Here is a 24,619-nt window from a genome sequence, read left to right on the forward strand (position 1 = left end):
AATATTTATTTATTTATATATTAGATTTCTTATTTACATATTTATTTATTCCATACATTAAAGTGTCAATAGCACATATTCTTTATCCAGCTGCAATTTTAATTATTAGTTGTTTATTTATTTATTGTTTTGTCGGTCTATTTAGTACTATTTACTTATTTATTTTTAATTTTTTTAGTTAGTTCGTTATACGACTTTTATTTTGAAAGACCCGACGCCATTTTATATTCTTCCGCGCACATAGATATAAGCTTAGTCCCAAATAACCAAATGACGCCATATTAAGTGTCGAGGGCACTACTGAGCACTACTATAAACCTGTAGCCTGTGTAGTGCACTTGTGTAGGGTTTAGGGAGTTATTTGGGATTTTGCCATCTCCTGCTGTCTTTCCCGAGTGGACAGATGGCTCAAAGACGACTGAAGCACTAAATGTAAGAAGAAAGATTTGTTATTTTTTTTAATTGTTGGACGTTTTTGCTAGAATAACTCAGCGATAACAATAAAAATAACATTCTACATGAACGTAATACAGGAAATATAGCGGTGCTGATAGCTAGCTAGCTAATTTGTAGCTTTCGGGTTGTATTTACTTTGAATTTACTCTTTTTAACACAAATTATTACTAGCTAAGCTAAAAAAAAGTCATGCTAATAATCATAATAATAATGTTAATTATCGTTTCACTATCAATGGCATATTTAAAATCTGTAATACTGTACGGAGTCGTGATTTCTAGTCCCCTCAATGCGCCACCGGCTAAATCCCAAATACCTCTTTCTTCCCTACATTTGTGCACTACACAGCGCGTGCATGTAACGGTTTGTACACTATAACTAGTGCACTAATAGTGCAACATGGCGCCGTTTGAAACACAGCTCGAGTTTTTTGTGTGTAAGCAGAACTAACAGGTTAAATTAGTTCTTATGGGAAACCTGATTATATAAGTTTGACACAAATGCATTTTAAATATCTAAGACATGTTTGGTGTCTAAATCCTTTCTTAAATTTTGTGACAGAGCTAAAATAGCTAACAAGTAATGAAAGTGTATGGCCACCAGTTAGCATCATGGCTGTCCCTGCCACTAGTGCATGAGACTGGAGGCAAAAGTTTTGAAACTACTCAGAGATTGTACAATTTTATCTGTTTCTTTGCGTGTCCTTAGGCCGAGCCGGAGCCGAGGGATGTTGACGATGGTGTGAATATGGCACCATGGCAGAGGACGTGCTCAGAGACTCCTCACTGTCCTTAAAGACGGCCGTCCTGCGTGCGGCGGACGTTCCTCTGTCCGTCTTTTCCTCCCTTCCACAGGTGAGAAGCTCTCGTGCATGTGGGAGCAGGTGGGTTTTTTTCCCTTGTGGACGTGGGATTTGTGTCTTTTTCCTTTTCACACTCTCCCTCTATCACTGTCTCCCTCTTTCTCTGCCTGTCTGTCTGTTTGTCTGTCTTGCTGTCTGTCTTTCTGACTCTCTTCTGTCTCTTTGTGTCAGTTCTGTCCTGCAGTGCTTCATTTGCACAAATGTTACAAACCACATTTTGTAACAAGAAATTAACAGATTTTTAATAATATCTCTGTCTATCTCTCTCTCTGTCTGTCTCCCTCCCTCTCACTCTCTCTCTCTCTCTCTCTCTCTCTCTTTGAGCAGGTGAGCCTGAGCTCTGGCACTAAGAAGCTCGTGGCCGTTGCTGCCTTCGGCGCCGTCTCCGTCCTCTTCCTCGCCCGTCGCTTCAGGAGGCGGAAGGGGAAGAAAAAAGTGGTGCAGGAGCAGAAGAGGTCTGACTTCCTCTCCACGCTTCCACCACTGAAAGGTAACAGCAGCTCTGTGTCATTATTACACTTTCACGTACTTAATCACGCCTGATGTTCTTATTTATCTTCTATGAAAACCTGCACCACTGAAGATGATTCCTTAGTTTCAGAACTGCTAATCTTTACCTCCAGACCCTTGAATATTGGGATATAAAACTATATACAGTTCCCTCTGAAAGTACTGGAACAGCAAGGCCAATTCTTTTGTTTTCGCTATACACTGAAGACATACGGGTTTGAGATTAAAAGACAGATATCATATGATTAGATGAGAATTTCAGCTTTTATTTCCTGATGTGTTCAACAACTTAGAACATGACAACTTTTGTTTGAACCCACCCTTTTTTTTATTTTAAGTGATCAAAGATATTGGAACATGTAACTGACAGGTGTTTGTTGTTGCTCAGATGTGTCCTGTTAGATTGATTATTTAAACAGCTGATAGCTCTGAATGTCTACTTTTGGTATGAACCCAGGATTTGACCAGTAAAGACTGCATCTGTTGTTAAACCAACATGAAGACCAGAGAGCTGTCTATGGGAGAAAAGCAAGCCATTAAGAAGCTAAGAAAAGAGAGAAAATTTATCTGAGCCATTCCACAAGCAACGAGCATAGTCAATACAACAATTTCTAATGTTGTACAACAATGTCCTGAAAAAGAAAGAAACCGAAAGAATTCTGATCTATCACGTCATATTCATCTTTTGAACTCAAACACAGATGTCTTCAGTGTATAGCGAAAAGAGTAGAAATGGCCTCGCTGTTCCAATACTTTCGGAGGGGACTGTAGGGATTTTCCTTCTTGTATAAATAGTGCATTGTTGACCTTTATTGCACTAGATTCAATAAATAGTCTGTGGAAAATGTCCACTCTGCAGATCAGTATCAGTCCTCACAAGGTTTTATTTAAACACACACTCTCTTCCAGATGCTGCTTGCACCCGTCCGAACCTCAGTTTGTGTCTGAACTCGAAGAGCGGCTTTTCCCGTCACACTGTGTCTAACGGTGGCTTACACAGCAAACTCTCCAGCTCCCTGCAGAGTCTGAACTCGGTAAAATGTCTTCTTACTTCATATTTATTTCCAGAAAACTGTCTCCTGTTCAGTTAAAAGCTTTTGCAGTCACAGAAAACACACTCACATTCCAACAAAAAGCTTTCAAATCGCTAACCAAAGCATTAACATCACCACAAAACGCCCTTATGTTCCACAAAATGCTCTTATTCCTACAAAACAATCTTGTATTCCCTCAAAACGTTGTCACATTCACGCAAAACACACTCGCATTCCCACAAAATGTCTTCGTATTTCCATGAAGCTCTCTTAAATTCCCACAAACCGCACTCACGTTCCCAAAAAACTTTCTTAAGTTCAATTAAAAGCTGTCACACTACCACAAAACTCTCTCACCTTCCCCAAAAAATGCTCTCGCATTCCCTTTCAACCTTTCACGGTAACACAAAATGTACTCGCATCCCAACAAAACGTGTTCACATCAAAACAAACCACACTTGCTTTCCACAAATGCACTCGCATTCACACAAAACACACTCGCTTTCATAAAACAAACACACTTGCATTCACACAAAATGGTCTCGCTCTCTCATAAAACACTCAGATTCAAACAAAACAGACTGATATTCACATAAAACTTTCTTAAGTTCAATGTAAAGCCCTCATATGCCCAAAGAACTTTCTCATGTTTAATTAAAGCCTCTTGCATTCAGACAAAACGCTCTCGCGTTGACGCAAAACACTCTCGCATTCACACAACACGCTCTCACGCAAAACGCTCTCACATTCACACAACACGCTCTCACACAAAACGCTCTCGCATTCGCACAACACGCTCTCGCATTGACGCAAAACACTCTCGCATTCACACAAAACGCTCTCACGCAAAACGCTCTCACATTCACACAACACGCTCTCGCACAAAACGCTCTCGCACAAAACGCTCTCACATTCACACAACACGCTCTCACACAAAACGCTCTCGCATTCGCACAACACGCTCTCGCACAAAACGCTCTCGCATTCGCACAACACGCTCTCGCACAAAACGCTCTCGCATTCACACAACACGCTCTCACACAAAACGCTCGCGCATTCACACAACACGCTCTCACACAAAACGCTCGCGCATTCACACAACACGCTCTCACAAAACGCTCGCGCATTCACACAACACGCTCTCGCACAAAACGCTCGCGCATTCACACAACACGCTCTCGCACAAAACGCTCGCGCATTCACACAACACGCTCTCGCACAAAACGCTCGCGCATTCACACAACACGCTCTCGCACAAAACGCTCGCGCATTCACACAACACGCTCTCGCACAAAACGCTCGCGCATTCACACAACACGCTCTCGCACAAAACGCTCTCGCATTCACACAACACGCTCTCACAAAACGCTCGCGCATTCACACAACACGCTCTCGCACAAAACGCTCCCGCATTCACACAACACGCTCTCGCACAAAACGCTCCCGCATTCACACAACACGCTCTCGCACAAAACGCTCCCGCATTCACACAACACGCTCTCACAAAACGCTCGCGCATTCACACAACACGCTCTCGCACAAAACGCTCTCGCATTCACACAACACGCTCTCACAAAACGCTCTCGCATTCACACAACACGCTCTCACACAAAACGCTCTCACATTCACACAACACGCTCTCGCACAAAACGCTCTCGTGCAAAACGCTCTCGCATTCACACAACACGCTCTCGCACAAAACGCTCTCGCGCAAAACGCTCTCGCATTCACACAAAACGCTCTCGCGCGAAACACTCTCGCATTCACACAAAACGCTCTCGCATTCACGCAAAAATGCTCTCGCACAACACGCTCTCGCATTCACGCAAAACGCTCTGCATTCACGCAAAACGCTCTGCATTCACACAAAATGCTCTCGCATTCACACAAAACGCTCTCACACAAAACGCTCTCGCATTCACACAAAACGCTCTCGCATTCACGCAAAACGCTCTCGCATTCACGCAAAACGCTCTCGCATTCACGCAAAACGCTCTCGCATTCACACAAAACGCTCTCACACAAAACGCTCTCGCATTCACACAAAACGCTCTCGCATTCACACAAAACGCTCTCGCTCTCACACAAAACGCTCTCGCATTCACACAAAACGCTCTCGCATTCACACAAAACGCTCTCGCATTCACACAAAACGCCCTCGCATTGACGCAAAACGCTCTCACACACAATGCTCTCACACTCGAACAAATCACTCTCACATTCACATAAAATGCACTCGCATTCACACAAACCCACACACATAGCGCTCTCACACGCACACAAAACACTCTCACATTCATAGAAGCGTTTTTTTAACGAAAACCAGAATTATTCCATAGTATATTCAGGTAACCTACAGCTATCACACCAGGTTGTTCCACCGCCACATGGTTTTAAATATCAGTTTCTCTCAGGTGAAGAGTGTGAACTCTTGCAGTGAGGGCACCAACGGTTTATTTCCAGAAAACTGTCTCCTGTTCAGTTAAAAGCTTTTGCAGTCACAGAAAACACACTCACATTCCAACAAAAAGCTTTCAAATCGCTAACCAAAGCATTAACATCACCACAAAACGCCCTTATGTTCCACAAAATGCTCTTATTCCTACAAAACAATCTTGTATTCCCTCAAAACGTTGTCACATTCACGAAAAACACACTCGCATTCCCACAAAATGTCTTCGTATTTCCATGAAGCTCTCTCAAATTCCCACAAACCGCACTCACGTTCCCACAAAACTTTCTTAAGTTCAATTAAAAGCTGTCACACTACCACAAAACTCTCTCACCTTCCCCAAAAAATGCTCTCGCATTCCCTTTCAACCTTTCACGGTAACACAAAATGTACTCGCATCCCAACAAAACGTGTTCACATCAAAACAAACCACACTTGCTTTCCACAAATGCACTCGCATTCACACAAAACACACTCGCTTTCATAAAACAAACACACTTGCATTCACACAAAATGGTCTCGCTCTCTCATAAAACACTCAGATTCAAACAAAACAGACTGATATTCACATAAAACTTTCTTAAGTTCAATGTAAAGCCCTCATATGCCCAAAGAACTTTCTCATGTTTAATTAAAGCCTCTTGCATTCAGACAAAACGCTCTCGCGTTGACGCAAAACACTCTCGCATTCACACAAAACGCTCTCACGCAAAACGCTCTCACATTCACACAACACGCTCTCGCACAAAACGCTCTCGCACAAAACGCTCTCGCATTCACACAAAATGCTCTCGCATTCACACAAAACGCTCTCACACAAAACGCTCTCGCATTCACACAAAACGCTCTCGCTCTCACAAAAAACGCTCTCGCATTCACGCAAAACGCTCTCGCTCTCACGCAAAACGCTCTCGCTCTCACACAAAACGCTCTCGCGTTCACACAAAACGCTCTCGCGTTCACGCAAAACGCCCTCGCGTTGACGCAAAACGCTCTCACACATAATGCTCTCACACTCAAACAAATCACTCTCACATTCACATAAAATGCACTCGCATTCACACAAACCCACACACATAGCGCTCTCACACGCACACAAAACACTCTCACATTCATAGAAGCGTTTTTTTAACGAAAACCAGAATTATTCCATAGTATATTCAGGTATTCAGGTAACCTACAGCTATCACACCAGGTTGTTCCACCGCCACATGGTTTTAAATATCAGTTTCTCTCAGGTGAAGAGTGTGAACTCTTGCAGCGAGGGCACCAACGGATCGGCTTGCTGGGACGGAACGGACGATGGCGATCTGCGTAACGTCGTCACGACTCCAGAAAACCTCTACCTGATGGGTAAGACACTTCGGTAAGGAATCAAACACGACAGCACGTGCTGTTATACGAAAATGATCAACGACAGGTTGGTGTGATGCCGTATGCAAAACGGAGTTGATTATTTTCCTATGACAACATGTTCGAAAGTGTTTTATTCCTTTTATACCACAGCAATTTGCAAGGCTTTAATATTGTAATTAATTAAAGAAAACGTCGTACTTTTTAGATGTTTATAGTTAACGTTGTGGAACGTACATGTTCGTGAGACGTGTATATTTACTGAGCGCTCTGAATCGTACGCACTCAGGTATGGAGTTGTTTGAGGAGGCGCTACGACGCTGGGAAGAGGCGCTAAGTTTCCGCAGCCGGCTAGCTGACGACGAGGCAGAGTGCTGTTCTGTAAAACTGGGAGCCGGAGACGCCATCGCCGAGGAGACCGTAGAGGTATCCGATCTTTATAGACGCGCGATGAAGCTGCTCAGCAGCCACCTGGGTCTTCAGTGAAACATGTTCGTGAAGATTCAGCCACTTATGCAACTAAACCACTGTATTTACCCAGGTTTAAAGGAATTAGCTCGGTATTACACGCTAATTTTGCACTGCAAGAGTCTTTAAAAGAGCGCGTCACGTTTTTTTCAAACAGGACATCATCAGCGGCGAGTTCATCCGTAAGCTGGAGTCTCTGCTGCAGAGGGCGTATCGGCTCCAGGAGGAGTTCGAAGGAGCGGTGGGATTCACGGATCCGTCTTCACACCACAGCGGTGAGTCGATAAATACAGAAACACGGGAAGGCGGAGTTTTCAGTACTGTGAAATCTAACCCACGACTCGCTTGTCTGTCCGGTAGAGAAACACCCCGAAGGTTCCGCGAGAGACGATCTGGATGACTCGTGCTGGAGAGACACCTTGAGCATCGGCTCCACTGACTCGTTCGTGTCTGCTGCAGAGGTGAACATCATCAGAATTCGTTTTTGTAGAAATGTCCTCGAAGTCCGTGAAGCTGACTCGTTCCCTGTCTTTCTCAGCTGTCTGAGCATAAGAGTGCCTTGGGTCTCAGCTCTCTCTGTCGTTACCCGTTCTACGAGGAGGCTCTGCAGATGGCCGAGGACGGGAAAGTATCCTGTCGAGTTCTCCGGTGAGATCCAGAACCAAGATCACATGAGAGACAGTTGATATAATGCCTCATTCAAACAAAAATACTCGGACGATCCTCGGAAACGCTCGTTCGATAGCTTTACTTTTCAGGGGTACTTCGAAGGCCGAGCATAACGTAACATTTTCCTTACACTTACATAAAAACGCTCATCTTCGCTAGCTTTATCTAGTTCTCTCTAAGTAATGTTTTCAGTGTGAGAGAAAAGCATGTGCACGCGAGCACGTTTTGCGGGAATGTGAGAGCATGTTGTGGAAAAGCGAGTGTGTTTTCTGTGAATGCGAAAGTGTTTTGTGGGAATGCGAGTGCTTTTTATGGGAATGCAAGCTTTTTTTTTTGTGGGAGTCTGAGAACATTTTGTGCAAATGCGAGAGTGTTTTGTGCGAATGCACGCTTTTTTTTGTGGGAGTCTGAGAGCATTTTGTGTTTTGTGCGAATGCAAGTGCATTTCGAATGTGAGAACATTTTGTGTAAATGCGAGTGTGTTTTCTGTGAATGAGAGATTGTTTTGTAGGAATGCGAAAGTGTTTTTTTTGGGAATGCGAGTGCTTTTTATTGGAACGCAAACATTTTTTGGTGGGCGTCTGAGAGCATTTTGTGTAAATGCGAGTGTGTTTTGTGCGAATGTAAGTGCATTTCGAATGCGAGAGCATTTTGGGAGAATACAGTAGCATTGAAAATGAAGGACAGAACATTTAGTAGGAATGAGATTGCTTTTTATAGGAATGCAAGGGGTTTGTTTTGTGGGAATCTGAGAGGGTTTATTTTTTAAATTTTTTTTTTTTTTTAAATGAGTGTGTTTTCTGTGAATGAGAGATTGTTTAGTAGGAATGCAAGGACATTTTGTGGGAATGCGAGTGCATTTTATGGGAACGCAAGCATTTCTTTTTTTTTTTTTTGTGGGAGTCTGATTGCATTTTGTGTGTTTTGTGTGAATGCAAGTGCATTTCGAATGCAAGAGCATTTTGAGAAAATACAGGAGCATTGAAAATGAAAGAAAGAACGTTTCGTAGGAATGAGATTTTTTTTTTTGAAATGTGAGTGTGTTTTGTGCGAGTGTTTTGCAGGAATGCAATTGTATTGTGTGGGAACGTGAGAACGTTTTGTGGGTAATCTGAATTTTTTTGGTTTGTTTTTTGGGAAAGCAAGACCATTTTGATTGAATCCGAGAGCATTTTTGTGGGAATGTGAGAAGTTTAAGCTTAAATATGATACTGTTTTGGGAATATGAGGCCATTTTATGGAGATGCGAGAGATTTCGTGTAAATTTTGTGGGAATTTGAGAGCATTTTTCAGTATGTGAGAGGCTAGAAACTAGAAAATGTGAGTGCATTTTGAAGAAATTTTAAATGATAAAGTTTGAATAATATACTATTGTGTCTAAGTTTATTGTATTCATTTTATTAATGGAGTATTTTTTGATAACCTGCTAATCTGCTTGATTGACAGATGCCTGCTTTGTAAGCTTGAATTCTTTATACATGGACCATGGGTTTTTTTTTTTTTGTTTGTTTTTTTAAATGATCCACTAATTCTTTACTTTTTCTCTTTTTTTTCCATCTAATTAAGAACTGAGATGCTTGAATGCCTTGGAGACACAGATTTCCTCGCCAAGCTGCACTGCATCCGCCAGGCTTGTCAGGTACAACAACATTGTCTCCAATAAACTTAATTAATCCACTAAAAATAGCTTTCTAGAGGCACCCAGGCATGCTGTGTCATGAATCGCTGCTCTGTTAAGGTCATTCTCCAAGAAATGTCGACTCAGAAGTTTCTGGCTGACACGGGCAAAAAGATCTTGTCCTCAATAATCGTGAAAGCCAGAAAGGTGAGTGTTTTTGTTTTAATCTATGACCCTGATTGATGTTCAGTAGCTCTATGCTTGCTATAGATCATTTTTTTTGGGCTTGGCAGAACCCTAAGAGATTTGAGGAAGTTTACGAGGAGATGATCGGCTTCCTGGAGCAGAGGGAGCACTGGGAGAAAACCGAAGCCGAGCTCTCTACGAGAGGAGTAAGACATTTCTCACAAGACTCACTAAATCAAGCAACTTGACATCATTTTTCATTTATTTATTTTTTTATATATTTATTTTTAACCCCCGATAGGTAAGGCATTTAAACTTCTACGACATCGTCCTCGACTTTATCCTCATGGACTCTTTTGAGGATCTGGAGAATCCGCCCATGTCCATTATGAATGTCGTTAACAACCGCTGGCTTAACGATGCCTTCAAAGAAACCGTACGTCAAAAACATTCACGTACGTTCACCTTCAGGTGCGCTTTGTTAAGTAGCTCAGCGTATTAATGTGTTTTCTCCCTTTCAGGCGGTGGCATCAAGCTGCTGGTCTGTTCTAAAGCAGAAGCGACAACATGTGAAGGTACCGTTTCTGATAACTCTGGTGATTGGTATTAGCGTGTTCGTTAAATCCTAATGCTAGTCATGCTAGCTGTCCAGCTTAGTAGCTATATATAGCTTCCAGATCTAACAAGTGAGAAACATTAAATACTACAGTAATCAGTGTGGAAAATTGGTTGTTTGGTTTATGTTTATGTGCTTGGCTTCATGCTAGCTTCATTGGAAAATTAGGAAATCAAGCTAACTGTACTAGCTACGCGCACTCACCAGAGGCACCAACGATCTCTGCTACTTCCTTCCAAGCTTCGTATTTCGTCATAATGTCTCTAAACACATTTAATAAAAAGTCGTACATGACAGATGAGATGAAACCTTGGTTACGAGTTTTTCTTCCATTTCTGCGAGTCCTAGGTGCTTATTTTATTACTTGTGAACCCTGCAAAATCCACCATCTTAAAGTTAATCTGAATTCAAAATGGTTTCCTCTTCACTTCATGTTCTTCCTGCATAGGATAGAACGCATCCATACAGTAGAATAACATTCGTGCGGCGGAAAAACATGTAACGTTCAGCTACTTCAGGCGTGCGCTGTCAGTGTAACGTCAGATTATTTAACACTTCCGAGCTAGCTAGCAATATAGCTATTTATGCAGATAGAGACGTTTATATTCAGCTAATTTACCCAACATTTTTTTTAGTTATTAAAATTATGATTTCATTTATTTCAAGCTGAACGAAAAGTATATAGTGATACCATGTGACTCTAGTGTAAGCAGCATTGGTAACCATGTGGTTGATATCAGCCAATGAGAAGCAGGCTAGAAACTCCACAACAGCGCTGTATTTGTCATTATCGTAATCAGATTAGTGGCTGGCGGTAATTTATTAACGAATTACTTTGTTTTTTCAGGATCAGGACGGCTTTATCGCTCACTTCTACGCGGTGTGTGAGCACATCAGCCCCGAGTTAGCGTGGGGTTTCCTGGGGCCTAAAAGCTCCCTGCATGACTTCTGCTGCTTCTTCAAGGTGTGGTGTTCATTCAGTGCGTTTCAGCTCTACGCCAGATTTCAGCTTCACGCTTTAACCTTTGGTTCTGTTCCCACAGGAGCAGGTGCTGCTCTTCCTGAAGGACATCTTCGATCTGGAGAAGGTGCGTTACTCTAGCGTGGACACTCTGGCCGAAGACGTACTGCACCTGTTGCACTACCGAGCCGAGTTGCTTCTGAGCTACTCGGGCTCTGACTGCACCCCCCACGCTAACGGCTGCGTCGGTACGATGTCCCGGCTGGTGCCCGGCGCCCTGCCCGAGACCCGGGTGCAGTGAGAAACTCTCCACCGATTCGGAATTTCATCCATCCTTAAACAGGAAGAACAACGTCTTTTACAATCAGTGCTTTGTTTTTGACTTTTCTATATTGATAAAGGTCAAAGTGTAGCATGTAGTCGAGTGAAACTATTATAACGTGCTGCTCTATTTGGAGTGATCACACTTGGTATTTGTATGAAGTATTTATTTCATATCTGTTTTTATTCTTGAAATGAATGATCGACTGATCTCAAAATGTGAATGAGTGCTGGGAATTGGATCGAATGTCATTCAAAAAGGCCCTACCTCTGACTAGAATTGTCCAAAATTGTCCAAAATTAATACCCACTTCTTACTTTTTGATAGATGAACCAGAAATTTGGGCTTTTAAGAGTCTTTTTTTTTTTTTTTTTTTTTTCTCTTTTCACCAAGAGTGCATACTGTATAGCAACGGAGGACGGATTATTTTAAATATCACATACTGGTCATTTTGTTGTGACAATAATAAGGCTTACTGTTAGCACCTGTATTGTGTTCTCAAGTTTGAAGTAAATGTTGGATGTGTTTCTTTTTTTATTATTCAAAATTTTAACAAATTATAAGACAGATGGTTCTTTAGTCATGACTTGGCTGAGGGACTGTCATTGTGTCTAAAAGGGTGGAGCTTAAGTTAAATCAGCCATTTGCAAAATTGATCATATAATATAATATATTATAAGCTAGTTAACGGTACGTGTCACTAGCTAGCTAGTTACCACTAGCTAACTAATAATGATTGCGTCGATACAATAAATCAGGAGTCGAGTTCACTGATGTTTGTTAAATTACCGTGGTGAAGTTATACACTCTGATTTGTGATTAATTAATGAAATTTAACATAAGTTCCACCCTTGTTAATACTTTAATGCCAGGATGTGAGCTAAACTGCCTGTTCAGTTGTTAAGCTAAATGCTAAATATTTATTCTAAAAGAACTTGGATGTATTTTGTCTAATTACCACATTATTTTTCTGTAAAAATGTCCAAAGATTGTGCTGCTACAATGTCAAATTTATGAGCTAATAAAAGGCCAATGGAAAGTGTTTCAGCTGTGAGAAAGACTGTTATGAAGTGAAATTTTATAACTTGCAAATTTTTATGGAAAGATTTTTGTTTGTTGCTTGGCATTGTACTTAAACGTGATGTGGAATGTGTTTAAAGAAGTTTTATGAGATACTTGATGGTGAATTTCAGTATTGCTTTTGGGTGTCAAACACCACAATCAGGAAAAAAGTAAACAGGTTTTTTCGTTTATACGGTTAAACCTCCCACCGCAATCAGATGTCAATCAAATAAGTCCGCCCCTTTGTACGTTAACTCGCATCTAACGTTGGATTTATGCTATACAGCTGTCTGAGTCATTCTTTGGTCATGAGTTGAGATCGTTGGTCGTAATATGATACGATAAATCGATATGATAATTCACTTACCGGCGAATGTTTTAGTGCCGTTTTAACCAAAGACATCCAATGACAAAGTTCTGAGAGTGTGAGAATTTTATTGAAATCTTAGTGTGAGCACTGCTATGAAATCATCGAAAATATATAAAGAGATATAAGATAAAGACAAACAAACAGGACAGCGGCTGTTCCACGACATTTAATAACAGGAACTTTTTTTGCAGATGTTCCACAACATTAAATGTAACTATAATCGGATAAAGGGTATGACGTGGTGTTGTTTAAAAAATAATTAAATTGTAATTGTTGGTGTCAGGTGGTATAAGGGGAATAAAACACTTCAGGATGTGCTGTTATAGGAAAATAATCAACAAAAGGGATTTTAACAGTAACTCCGCTTCATCACAACTGATTATTTTCCTCAGAATTTTGTTTTAAGATGTTTTTGTTAGATTTTTCATAAATTTGGCTTTCTATGCTAAATAATGCTAACTTTAATGCACAACTCTTAAGTTGTGTCCCAAATGACGTACTACACACTATGCCCTTACACTAGAGGGTTTTTTTACTAACCGGAAGTATAAGCCGTTTCCCAGTCGACGGCAAATGACGTCAAACGCACGTAATGCGACGCAGCTAGCTTTGGCCGAATACCCAGAGTCAACCAAAATTATTTTCTTCATTTTATTGTTTACGTCAGTGTTAACTTTTATGCCCAACATGACTTCTTTTTTTTTTTTTTTTTTTTTTTTTTTTTGATTCTGAGCAAATGTGAGCCAGCGTCAGCGCCTGGTAGCCCCGCCCCTCTTCCGATACGTAACAAAGCTGCGACCGTGTCGTGCATGAAGTGTGCAACATTCCACACTTCGTTGTTTTCGGTTAAATAAGTGCATCATCCGGGTACTTGGAGTGCACTACGTGTTCTTGTTTCAGCGTGAACTCCGTGTACTCACACTATTTACTACAAAATAGTGCATAAGTATGCGATTTGGGACGCAACTTTAGCTTGCTAATCCGCCCCGACCTCCTCCTAGTAACCGGAAGTCGTGATTTTCTGTTCGCGCGCGCCCCCTGTCGGCGCGAGGCCGCATTCGTGTCGCAGTTGGATTTTTCCGCCTTGTTGTCGCAGCCGCGCGGCCATATTCTCCCACACGGCTTCTCCTCAAACATGGCTGATTACACGAGTGTGGCGCCGCCGTCTAATAACGCCGGCGGAGGAATGAACGACGCTTTTAAAGATGCACTACAACGGGCGAGACAGGTGAGTAACTCACTTCACACAACTTTAAACATATTTCCAGTTTTAAAATCAAACCTGGAAACGCGGCTTTTCTTGTAACTTATTTACAAATTACAAAGCCACTAGCTAACTGCACGGGGGTAACTCTGTGGCCACGTTCCAAATAGCGGTCTACTTCATGTGCAAGTGCACTACGTAGGGAATGGAACGTGTGCGCTTATACGCGCATATGTAGTGCACTACAAAGCTAGCATGGATGGATTTGGGACGCGGCCCTTGTCGGTTTACGGGCCTGCTAACGAGATAGCGGATTGCAACAAAGGAGACGCTTAAGGCCCGGATGTTTCAATATAAGTCAATATAAGCAGTTTTCTCGTTTTTAATGCAGTATTTATAAATAAAATCTTCAGTGTGTGAGAGAACAAATGATGTAGCATGTTTCATCCAATAGATTTTTCGTTATGGTTAAATTTAACTCGAAGCTATGCTAGCCAGTTAGCTGTGAGTAAAGCTAACTAGCTTGCTAGCGTTGCAAGTGAAGAGCTTCAAATTAAATGATTTATTTATTTTTACTTATTTTTAAAAAGGTTGTCTCAAAATGGCCGAAATGTAAGTTGGTCATAAGTTGGTTAACATAGCTAGCTCAATTAAAAATAATTAAAATAAAAATAAAAACATAGTTAGCTACTTTATTAGCTATAGGCTAATTTATTCCACGACCTCAAACGGAGGCCTTGTTAGCGCGCGCGCCACGAAAACCTGCCTTAAGCCGTGTGTTGCATTAATTAATGTAGTTTTTTTTTCTCTTTTTCTTTTCAGATAGCAGCTAAAATCGGAGGTGATGGAGTTAATCCACCTCCTGCTGCCAACGAGTTTGCATATGGAGGGCAGAAAAGGCCTTTGGAAGACGGCGGTAAGTTCCCAGTTCTCAGTCTGTTTTAGGAACTAAAAGAGTTCCGGAACTCTCCTGAACCAGAACTACGGAGTGCTGATGATCCGTTTGAACATACGAATCTTTTTAGCGAATCATTTGAGGTGTACCGACTCTTCTGAATCGTATCGTTCTGGGTGATGTGAAACTATTCTATAAATATTGTAATAACTTATTAAGATTTAGACTTTGTCTCTTGACTCAGTTGCTACTCCTGAGTGACAAGTAACTGATTAGGCATTGCAATACTATACTTTATTTTATTAATTAATTTATTTTTAATGCACTGATGTTTTCTGGCAATAATTTTAAACTAAATTAATTTTAAATCTTAAAAGATTAGTTCATTCAGTTTTGTAAATTTGCACATTGCTTGACTTCTCCGTCTTTTACCGTGATACAATTCAGAAGGATTTGGCTGTTTATTGATGCTCATCGATCACATCCTACAGTATTACAAACCTCTGATACTGGAGACTCCTTCCATAAATTAAAAAAAAAAAAGCGTCTCCTTATAGAAAACCTCTCTAGCTGTTGGTAAAGAAAAGATAGCGTATTAGAACGAGCGCATTAATATAAACCTGTGATTTTGCAGCTGCGTTGCAGTACAGAGCTGCTTTTATAGAAAATTAATCAACGCTTTCTGAGCAGTCGTATGTGAGGTTTGGTGTAGAGTGTTCACATCGCCTCGTCTTTTGTTTTTACTTTACAGATCAGCCAGAAACAAAGAAAGTCGCAAGTGACCGTAAGCGTTTTTTTTTTTTTTTTTCCCTCCAGTCGTACCTTTTTTAAAATATTATTCATGGCCTAAGTGTTCTTTTTGAAATTTAGATATTGTGTAACTCATTTCTTTTTTTTTTTTTTCCCCCTCAAGCTTTTGCTGCAATGGGAGGAATGGCTGGTCTTCCAAGGTATTTGATATGTATTTACATAGTAACTAAACATTAACGTTTAGAATGATGTTCATACTTCTCAGCTTTTGTAAACACACAAGTCTTATCACATATTAACGTCTGATTGCTTCACCCAGGCCTACATCAGAAGAGTTCAAGGTTCCAGACGGCATGGTTGGCTTTAGTAAGTAAATTTTGTAAAGGTTCCAAGATTTCTGGCTCGTTTTATGAAGCTTTGCAGAGGATTAAACTCTGAGTGCTTTGTCTAGTTATCGGAAGAGGAGGAGAGCAGATTTCAAGGATACAACAGGAATCGGGATGTAAGATACAGATCGCTCCAGGTGAATGACCAGTTAATTTAATCTTTCTTTTTTTTTTTCTGTAAGCTTTCAAAACAAACATTTTTTCCCCCTCTCTCCTTACAGACAGCGGCGGCATGCCTGAGCGCTCTGTGACGTTAACAGGCTCTCCAGATTCCATCCTGTGAGTGTGTGTACTGACACAAGGCGACACGCGAGTTTACACACCATGGTGTGAAAATTGAGAGATTTTTCTGTGTTTATTAACAGAACTGCAAAGAGGTTACTGACAGAGATCGTGGAAAAGGGCAGACCAACTCCGTTTCATCACAACGACGGGCCTGGAATGTCGGTTCAGGAAATTATGATCCCGGCGTCCAAAGCGGGCCTCGTCATCGGAAAGGGAGGAGAGACGATCAAACAGTTACAGGTGAGAGAATTACCAAATTGTTCTATCTATCTATCTATCTATTTAATTTTTGAAAAACATAATCTGGGTTCTGAATTGCAGGAGCGAGCCGGGGTCAAGATGGTCATGATTCAGGACGGACCTCAGAACACTGGAGCAGACAAACCGCTCAGGATTTCTGGAGATCCTTTTAAAGTTCAGGTAAGTTCACCGCACAGAGTTAAAGATTTGAATGTCCGAACGTCGTTTTAAGATCTGTTAAACGAACACTTTACTTCCAGCAAGCAAAAGACATGGTGATGGACCTGATCAGAGACCAGGGTTTCCGAGAGCAGAGGGGCGAATACGGATCACGGATGGGTGGTGGAGAAGGTTTGGATGTAAGTCGTGATGTTGGAGAGCTGAAATGTTCATGCTTGCGGTTACAATACTGTGTGTCAGCGTTTAAAGTTAAATTTATTTATTTATTTATTTTTGGTTTGCTGTTCCTTAAGGTTCCCGTGCCGCGCTTCGCAGTGGGGATTGTGATCGGCAGGAACGGCGAAATGATCAAGAAGATTCAGAACGACACCGGTGTTAAGATTCAGTTCAAACCAGGTTTGTTTAGATTTATTCTGGAGTTATGGGAGTATTAAAGATAGCTACATATGTGGTATTGGACAGAGCATTGAACCGGTACTTGATTAATTCCTGCGATGTGTATCTTTTATTCTGACCCATAGACGACGGCACCACACCAGACAGGATCGCTCAGATCATGGGTCCCCCTGATCGGGCGCAGCATGCAGCCAGCATCATTACAGACCTGTTGCGCAGTGTGCAGGCTGGCGGTCCACCAGGCCCCGGGGGCAGGGGCAGAGGTCGTGGCCACGGTAACTGGAACATGGGGCCACCAGGGGGCCTGCAGGAGTTCTCCTTCACTGTTCCCACCGTTAAGACCGGCCTTATTATTGGCAAAGGTCAGTCCTGCTTCAGTGCCAGTCTTATTCTTGCTTAGAGAAAAATATCAACATACCATGTCTATGTTGTGGTTTTTTTTTCTTTTTCTTTTTTCTTTTCTTTTTTTTCCCCAAATAAATTAGCCTGTAGACTCATAACATTAAGGCTAATGCAAAAAATCTTTAGCTGTTACTTTTTTAAACTATTAGTAAAGCAATGAATTTATTTATTTATTTTTCTTTCTGTCATTATGTAGGAGGTGAGACGATTAAAAGCATAAGCCAGCAGTCCGGAGCCAGAATAGAGTTGCAGAGGAATCCTCCTCCCAACGCCGACCCCAATATAAAGATGTTCACGGTGCGCGGGACTCCGCAGCAGATCGACTACGCCAGACAGCTCGTTGAAGAGAAGATCGGGGTGAGTGACCTGACGATAAAATATCAGATTCTAAAAATAATAAATGTTCTGTGAAGTTGTTTCTTTCATTTCTTATGTAACAAATGGATTTGTACACATGCTCAGGGTCCCGTCAGCCCTATGGGTGGACCTCATGGACCACCAGGGCCGCATGGAGGCCCCGCGCCACACGGTCCCCCAGGCCCACCTGGACCTCCTGCACCTATGGGGCCTTACAATCCCGGGCCTTACAACCAGGGACCCCCTGGACCACAGTAAGACCTTCAACTTTTGAGATGTGATAAGAGAGTTGTGTGTATCAACAGACCTATGACTATAACGTGTGCTTATGATGACGTTACCTAAGATTAGCCACGCTCAGTTAATATGAAAATTAACGAAGTGCACGATTACATCTTGTATGCTTTCCTTTGTTGTTTGCAGTGGTCCTCCTGGGCCGTACCAACCTCAGGGCTGGGGTAACGGCTACCCTCACTGGCAGCAGGGCCAGCCCGATCCCAGTAAGTCGCCTTTTTACTTTTCATAACGTCGTAGAATGAGATAAAGAATCGTTTCTGACGTGCTGTTTATGATGTGCAGATAAAGCAGCCGCGGATGCTAACGCAGCAGCGTGGGCTGCGTATTACGCTCAGTACCAGCAGCAGCCTCAGGCTCCCATGACGCCCACCAGCGCCGCTGCCCCGGGCACGACTCCAGCCAACGGTCAAGGTAAACCTCCTTTTCTCTTCTAACACCCACCTCTACATTACATAGGTCAGAGATCAAGTCCAAAGACTACAGCATCTGCAGTGTAGCAAGTTGTATGTGTAGTTAATTTCCCTTCTAGTTAATTTTGGGTCAAGCGCAGACTTTCTGCATGACGGTTCTCAATTAGTTTGCACCGTTTTTAACAGGTGACCCGCAGGCTCCAGGTCAGAGCGGACAGGCAGATTACACCAAGGCCTGGGAAGAATATTACAAGAAAATGGGTAAATTGTAGTTTTAGATTTTATTTTTCCCCCCCACACTATTTGAAACTAAACAGCAGCAGGGATGTGAACAGCAGAGTCTTGTCCTGGCTGGTCTTAATGAGCTTAATAAGTCTGTGTCAGGTTTTGGTTCCTACACTTAAGTCCTGCTGTTTAGACTCAAGCATTTTAGATTCTCTCCTCAGGCAGGTTGCCATATGGTTTTGGAGTGTAATACACACACCACTAAATTCTGTCTACTGTGTAAATGAAGGTAATGTATCAGGCATTTAATTTAATACTTAATTACAAATACAGTTATAGTACTTTAAACAAAAGAAAACAGTCCACTAGCCTTATTTAGCTACATCCGAGTAGCCTTAAACAGTCCAGCTGGACTTAATACATTGGCTCTTCTTTGTGAATTACCCATCATCCTCCACATTGTTGCTGATTGCACCATCAAACGAGGGTGTATTTGGGTGCAGCCATTAAGTAGGCATTTACAGAGAAACACAGCCAGATTGCACACACATTTTATCTTCATATGAGATGCCTGGTTACATTTCAAAATTATTATTATTATTAAATCACCTAACTTCCAGAGAACTATCATGAGCTTATGGGCTCTCAGTGGTGTTTTATTGTCCATAAAATATGTTAACCTCAGGTACACAAAGCAGCAGAACTCCTCAAGAATTAGCAAATTGTGTAATTGAATATAAAATAATTTTCCTTTCTGTAACATGTGCTTCTGATACAGTAAAAAAAATTTTTTTTTGGTTACTCAGGTCAACAAGGCCAGCAGCCACAGGATTACACCAAAGCGTGGGAGGAGTACTATAAGAAACAAGGTGAGAGGTTTAGGTTGTAGTGTTTAGTGTCTGCTCTTATTCGGTACCGCATGCGGGCAGCTGTGTTCTGTGTTACAGCCCTCTGCAGTAGAGCTGCTGTAAATACGCCTGCCCTAGAGCAAGCTAGTGGGGTTTCTGTCCCGCCATTTGTAGACTACGTGGCTGGGGTCGTTCCCCCTCTTACAAATGTTTTGTTTCATTAGATAGAAGATAAAAAGTTCGCTTTGTTGTCCTGTATACAAGCTCACTCTGTCAGGTTCTACTTAATGTGCAGTTCTTTTGGTGGAACCAGTTTTTAAATTTTTTTGAGCTTTTGCCATTACAGCAGTTGTCAGATTTCATATCTTAGCCTGTAGATCAGAACTTTGTCAAACAGAGAGGCCAGTTACGAGTACGATCAGTCGCAAACACGATTCATTTCTTGTATTTGTACTTTACATGCTCGTTCTGCTTGAGCGCTCGTGCAACAGTGGCATTTTAGTAACAACGAAAGATCTGTTCAAAGTGATACTACATGTTCTGCTAGTGCAGACTTTTAATTAATTCGTAATTATTAGTAATAGGTTTGAAAAATGTTATTTGACTAATCTGTGGATGATGAAACGTACTTAGATATTATCTTTCACACATTACAGGCCAGGCAGCCCCTCAGGCGGCCGGGGCGAGCTCCTCTCAGCCCGGAGGCCAGCCGGACTACAGCGCCGCGTGGGCTGAGTATTACCGCCAGCAAGCAGCCTATTACGGCCAGGGCGCCTCTCAGCCCATGGGAGCAGCACCGCCGGCCCAGCAGGTACACTCCTAATATCCATACCCCCGACGTATAATATGATTTGTGCTCTGTGTGTGTTTGTGTTTCCCTTGTTCCCCTTTCTCTTTATAACATTTTCCTCCACAGCTTCATCAGGCATCCAGGCAACCCAGTGACACGAGACTTAACCAAGCTCTTCTTTTCCCCTCCACAGGCGTCTTTATCTCTGTAATTAGGTTATGGGGTGGGGCGGGGTAGTGAGTCACTGTTTCTGCTCTTAACATGTTGTGTATTTCTTATGTATTTCTTCTGCACAGGGCCAGTAATGTGAAGCGGACATAAAGTAAATGCTACCTTGTCGAAAAAATCCTTTGTTAAATGTTTGGATGCAGACGCCTCTTGATGAAGATCGTAATTTCCTTGGTTTGCGTTTAAACTAGATTGCAAAATGGCTCCGGATTGAGAATTCTCCTCTTTTTTTTTTTTTTTTTTTTTTTTTTTTTGCTTATTTGTTTTTTGTAATTTTTTTCTCTCTTGTATAAAATGAACTGTTTTTAGTGCGGTAATATTGGTCATTCCAGCTCCTGTATCTCATTATGTAGTTCAGAACTCATGTCTATACAAGTACTCTAGTGCTCTCTTTTTTCCATGTAAATGCTCTCAGTTTTAAAAATGCCTGTTGTGTTTTGCAATAAAACATAATGAAACCTCCTGTGTTGGTAAGTGGGCCGGTAAAAAGTGGGAAAGGTTGACTTTGTTTTTCTGTGTGTATATACTTTTTTTTTTTTTTTTTTCCCTCCCCTTAAGTATTGGTTTTTTGGGGTATGGGGCGGGTGGGTGAAGTGGGACACAATCCACAGACTTTGTCTCTCTCTGTCTAAAAATGACGTTCTTTGTTCTCTCCAACTGTCTACGAAGATTGTTATTTCCTATTTCCTGGTGTTTTAGCTATGACATGAAAGGATCTAGTCTGGTTTATTGGCAGTAGGAGTAGACAGGTGTATCTGAGGGAAGGTGGTGGTGAGGTATGCGACCCATGCTGTGACTTCTTGTTGCTCATATAATGTGAGAAACTTTCCCCCTCACAGGCCAGTTTAGGACAGCGGTAAGCAAATATATCATAAAGCAATGTGAAATGACTGCAAGCTGCTTATTAATTTTTTTTTTTTGTCAGTATGCTGTTTTTTTTCCCCCCTCCTAGGCCAGGTGAGGTGTTTTGTATTATTACATGTATTATACAGTTGTGCCCCTTTTCCCGATTCTTTAAATGCATATTTTTCTGGCAAATGTCTCACGGTTTTGCAAAAACAATGTGGCCATTATTTTTTTTTGCCCACCCTGTTTGGCGTAGACTTGTAGGTGTGTGTTTTTAGGGCTGAGGAGGCTATGCTGTTACCACACCAGTGAAATGAGCCCTCCGTAAGTACAAAAAAACCAAAAAAAAAAACGACAGCCCCGGTTTCTGCTCTGCGAATGCATTGTCTTTGACCAAGTGTAGTGCATAAAGTTGAACTGTTTACCCTGAATTTGTGAATTTTACTGTTTTTGGGGTAAGTATGTCTGGGCTGCAGTTTGATTTTTTTGATTGACGTACAAAATGCTGAAGTCTCTCTTGAGCCTGTGACCTTACCCTAGACTGTTAAGTTTTTTTGTCAAGCAATATTTCAACTGTATTAATCCTTAAATTGAGCTTTTTTTTTTTTTTCGTATTTACAAACGAATTGTGAAGTTTAACATTGTGCCGTCAGGGCAGCACATGAAATTAAACTGTCTTTGCATTAGAAATCAGGGGTGAACAAATCATAAATCTATTCTAATCTAGCCCATTGGGAAGCGAAAACTCGAGTTTCGTGATTCCTGTTGCCCAGAAACCTAATTTAGTAGGTGTAAAAGTGATGGCTAATGCTGCAGCCATCAGTTAAAAAAAAAAAAAAAAACGCAATAAGGAATCTAGTCGTTATTCTCTTCTAACAACGTTTCTAACGTCGTCATCTTTTTGTTCTCGGCATGTCGTGGTAACCAGGAGCGCGTGTTCCTGATTCTGAAAAGATCTGTCTGTTATCTGTGAGCGCTAGTTAATATGCCTAATGAAAACCATTTTGCCTCAGGCGACGCGTGTAGTGCAGTAGAAGGTGACAGGATTCGGGAACACCATGTAGCTACAGACAAAATGAAAACTTGTCTTGTGAAGGTCGGTAAAGGAGTAGGGTTTATTTTCTTACTCTGGCTGTTGAACCTACAAACTACAACTACAAATAAACCCCAAATTCGCTTGTCCTGGGAGCCCGGGCTACTGATTTGTCCATCCCTGAAAATAAGAAATGTTCATCTAGTTTCTTAAAAGTGCCACTGTATATCGTTGTGCAAGTTTTTTTTTTTTGCCATTGCATACTGTTTGATCAAGTTAATGAAACACTTAACATTCAGGCAAGTTGTTTGCATTTGCAAAATGATGCAAAATGTGTTGTTCGGATGTTGGCAGACTTTGTTACCATTTTCCAGGCTGTCCTAGTTCTTTGCCTGTGACTCAGTTTCTTTGCGATTTCTCTCGAAATATATCAAATAACCCAATGTTGATTGGCGGCACGATGCGCAGCGTCGTTCCTACACCTTAGGTTCTGCTGCGATAACACAGGTAAGCTTAACCTAAGACACAAAATTGTTTGACCTGTGACTCAGTCTTGATGTGAATCCGAAATTTTCTGCTGCATTTTCGTTAAGGAATTTCTCTAAATGTTGCACAAGGCCCAATGTTGTATTAATTACTTTGTCATTGGCAATGTGATTTTTCTCCCAAACAGCATACATACATATATATATATATATAATATATATAAATATGCAGAATACATTTAGGATTTCTGTACATGATTGAAATGCTGTTTCCTATATGATCAATGCATATCCATACTGTTAGTGTGCTAGTTATTGTTTTAGAGCAATCGATGGCACTGTAGACTGTATTCCCTGTCTTTACCAATGCTGCATGCAGTTGGATATTTTTAAAACTATATATATATATTTTTTTTTTAACCAAAAAGATCTGTTATGGCAATTCTAATTTCTCCACTTCTGAAGTGTACTCGTATGTATGCTGACATGGTTTAAACCCTGTGCTATTGTGGCGCTAATACAAAATGCTGCCTTCATTCTCGCTCACAGTGTTGAAGACGCTGCAGGCGTAGTTCGTAGAATCAGGTCCTCAGCTAGGGTTGTCCCTAAGGAGGAGTCCTTTGACTGTGTCCCTCTGCTGAACATAGACCGTTCAAGGGCTCCAGTTATAAGGTAAAGCAAAATTATACCATGAGGAAATCTGTGATTTGAAAAAGTGAAATGTGACGTTCAGGGCAAATGTTGATGCTTATGTCGATGCTAGCGTTTTCACATTGCTGATGAAATGGCTTATGAACTGTTCCATGATGATTTCATGCACACCTTTGCTGATTTATGGCCAGGGATTGAAAATGTGCATCAAATGCCAGATTAGCTGGATCATAAACCAGGAATTTATTTATTTTTTTTTTATATATATATATTTTTTTTTGCATAGCACACTTGCTTGCTCTAGGCAGTTCATTGGAGAGTGTTTTGTTGTCCGTTGCTGCATATGTTGTGGTATGCATGCAGTATGCTATGTCCTTCTGAGCAAACTGTCCACAACAGAATTCATTGCGGGTGTAGAAAAGAAGACATAATCGGAGGCTATCTGAGAAATGGGGAGCGTGGCCGGGAGGTAAACACAAACGGTTTCATGTCATGTACTGTTGAAACTATGGAATGTATATCCTTTTGCATTTAGGGCTTTGTTGTTTTCTTTTGTATTTTTTTGCAGACAATTGTTGGTTTTGACTGTTTAGCATTGTTGACCTGTCGTTCAATAAAATTGTAATGATTGGAAAGCTCGCCTGTGTGTCAGTACTGGACATTTATCTTACACTCATGATTTGATGAATCAACTTCATTACCACTGATGCATTAATACACAACTGTCCCTTAGTACTTACTTAGTGATTACTTTTTCGACTACTACTTAAAA

At 41.3% G+C, this 24,619-nt stretch overlaps 2 protein-coding genes across 4 annotated transcripts; both read left to right on the forward strand.

The window, feature by feature from the left end:
• The first annotated feature begins 288 nt into the window (after positions 1 to 288).
• On the forward strand, positions 289 to 12,549 carry miga1 (mitoguardin 1). 2 transcript variants are annotated; one of them, XM_026936489.3, is made up of 16 exons: positions 289 to 432; positions 1,165 to 1,311; positions 1,653 to 1,808; positions 2,738 to 2,862; positions 6,553 to 6,667; positions 6,957 to 7,093; positions 7,293 to 7,410; positions 7,496 to 7,596; positions 7,674 to 7,783; positions 9,371 to 9,443; positions 9,543 to 9,629; positions 9,716 to 9,814; positions 9,910 to 10,044; positions 10,130 to 10,183; positions 11,072 to 11,188; positions 11,268 to 12,549. In XM_026936489.3, exons 2-16 carry the CDS (start codon positions 1,212 to 1,214, stop codon positions 11,484 to 11,486), a joined length of 1,746 nt encoding a protein of 581 aa, XP_026792290.3. In that variant the 5' UTR covers positions 289 to 432; positions 1,165 to 1,211; the 3' UTR covers positions 11,487 to 12,549. The 2 variants fall into 2 exon arrangements, with proteins under 2 accessions (XP_026792290.3, XP_026792289.3); XM_026936488.3 differs by having other exon boundaries at positions 1,165 to 1,310; positions 1,646 to 1,808.
• A 1,182-nt stretch (positions 12,550 to 13,731) lies between these two features.
• On the forward strand, positions 13,732 to 24,486 carry fubp1 (far upstream element (FUSE) binding protein 1). Of its 2 annotated transcripts, XM_053233175.1 has the most exons (19): positions 13,732 to 14,167; positions 14,966 to 15,059; positions 15,790 to 15,822; positions 15,952 to 15,988; positions 16,108 to 16,154; positions 16,240 to 16,311; positions 16,396 to 16,453; positions 16,540 to 16,699; positions 16,781 to 16,879; positions 16,960 to 17,058; positions 17,173 to 17,275; positions 17,401 to 17,637; positions 17,874 to 18,034; positions 18,140 to 18,288; positions 18,458 to 18,534; positions 18,614 to 18,742; positions 18,928 to 19,002; positions 19,773 to 19,835; positions 20,471 to 24,486. In XM_053233175.1, exons 1-19 carry the CDS (start codon positions 14,075 to 14,077, stop codon positions 20,635 to 20,637), a joined length of 1,953 nt encoding a protein of 650 aa, XP_053089150.1. In that variant the 5' UTR covers positions 13,732 to 14,074; the 3' UTR covers positions 20,638 to 24,486. The 2 variants fall into 2 exon arrangements, with proteins under 2 accessions (XP_053089150.1, XP_053089151.1); XM_053233176.1 differs by lacking the exon at positions 18,928 to 19,002 and having other exon boundaries at positions 13,733 to 14,167.
• Positions 24,487 to 24,619: the final 133 nt, after the last annotated feature.

Source organism: Pangasianodon hypophthalmus, chromosome 4, assembly GCF_027358585.1.
Source record: "Pangasianodon hypophthalmus isolate fPanHyp1 chromosome 4, fPanHyp1.pri, whole genome shotgun sequence".
Lineage (NCBI taxonomy): Eukaryota > Metazoa > Chordata > Actinopteri > Siluriformes > Pangasiidae > Pangasianodon > Pangasianodon hypophthalmus.

What these genes read in the sequence shown, in the direction of transcription:
- fubp1 (XM_053233175.1), top strand. Translation starts at nt 14,075, where the DNA reads ATGGCTGATTACACGAGTGTGGCGCCGCCGTCTAATAACGCCGGCGGA. An exon ending in AGACGATCAAACAGTTACAG is followed by an intron (nt 16,700 to 16,780) that starts GTGAGAGAATTA and finishes TCTGAATTGCAG; the next exon opens with GAGCGAGCCGGGGTCAAGAT. An exon ending in GGAGTACTATAAGAAACAAG is followed by an intron (nt 19,836 to 20,470) that starts GTGAGAGGTTTA and finishes CACACATTACAG; the next exon opens with GCCAGGCAGCCCCTCAGGCG.
- miga1 (XM_026936488.3), top strand. Translation starts at nt 1,212, where the DNA reads ATGGCAGAGGACGTGCTCAGAGACTCCTCACTGTCCTTAAAGACGGCC. An exon ending in GTATCCTGTCGAGTTCTCCG is followed by an intron (nt 7,784 to 9,370) that starts GTGAGATCCAGA and finishes CATCTAATTAAG; the next exon opens with AACTGAGATGCTTGAATGCC. An exon ending in ACGATGCCTTCAAAGAAACC is followed by an intron (nt 10,045 to 10,129) that starts GTACGTCAAAAA and finishes TCTCCCTTTCAG; the next exon opens with GCGGTGGCATCAAGCTGCTG.